Raw genomic sequence first — 672 nt, forward strand, 5'->3', positions numbered from 1 at the left:
TGAACTGTATTACTGTATGCATATACAATGATCCACAATCTAATCTAAGTAAACCGTAACAAGCGAATATTTTCAACGTGCGAGTATCTTCCTCGAGATCTGGAATGGTGGGGCTGCCGTCACACCCTCTGTCTCATGGGGTTCCTGGGCACAGCGACAGCGTACACCATTCGCACCAGCCTCTCCATGGCCATCGTCGCCATGGTGGGGTTCAGGGCACCCAACCACACCGCGGCTGCCAACACTTCCGCGCAAGATGGCGATGTGTGTCCAATACCAGAAGACTTTGACATATCACCCAGACTAGGACTGGCAAGTAGAATATGTTCATTGTAAAGGTCCTGCAAAAAGAAAGAGACAAAAGAACCAGAAAAAGTAGAAAACGATAAGAACAAATTGAAGTAATCTGTCACTAAGAACATTTATAACTGACGACGAAACTGCGCGTCTCCCCCAGGAGGGCGAGTTCGACTGGGACGAGCGAAAGCAGGGGCTGATCCTTGGCTCCTTCTTCTACGGCTACGCCAGCAGCAACTTCCTGGGCGGCCGGGCGGCGGAGTACCTTGGGGGGCGTCTGGTGTATGGGCTGGGCATCTCGATCAGCGCCTTGCTGACCTTCATCACTCCCTTCTGCGCCAGGTGGGCCATGGAGGTCCTCGTCGTCCTGCGAAT

The 672-nt window shown here is 52.7% G+C and overlaps 1 protein-coding gene across 1 annotated transcript in view; it reads left to right on the top strand.

Moving 5' to 3' along the window:
- LOC119594104 (putative inorganic phosphate cotransporter) overlaps window positions 1-672 on the top strand; it is a 9,175-nt gene that overhangs the window by 530 nt on the left and 7,973 nt on the right. Inside the window, 2 exon segments of the mRNA XM_037943161.1 lie at window positions 98-312; window positions 458-668. Coding sequence (XP_037799089.1) covers window positions 98-312; window positions 458-668 — 426 coding nt within the window.

This window comes from Penaeus monodon, chromosome 33, assembly GCF_015228065.2.
Source record: "Penaeus monodon isolate SGIC_2016 chromosome 33, NSTDA_Pmon_1, whole genome shotgun sequence".
In the NCBI taxonomy this organism is placed as follows: domain Eukaryota; kingdom Metazoa; phylum Arthropoda; class Malacostraca; order Decapoda; family Penaeidae; genus Penaeus; species Penaeus monodon.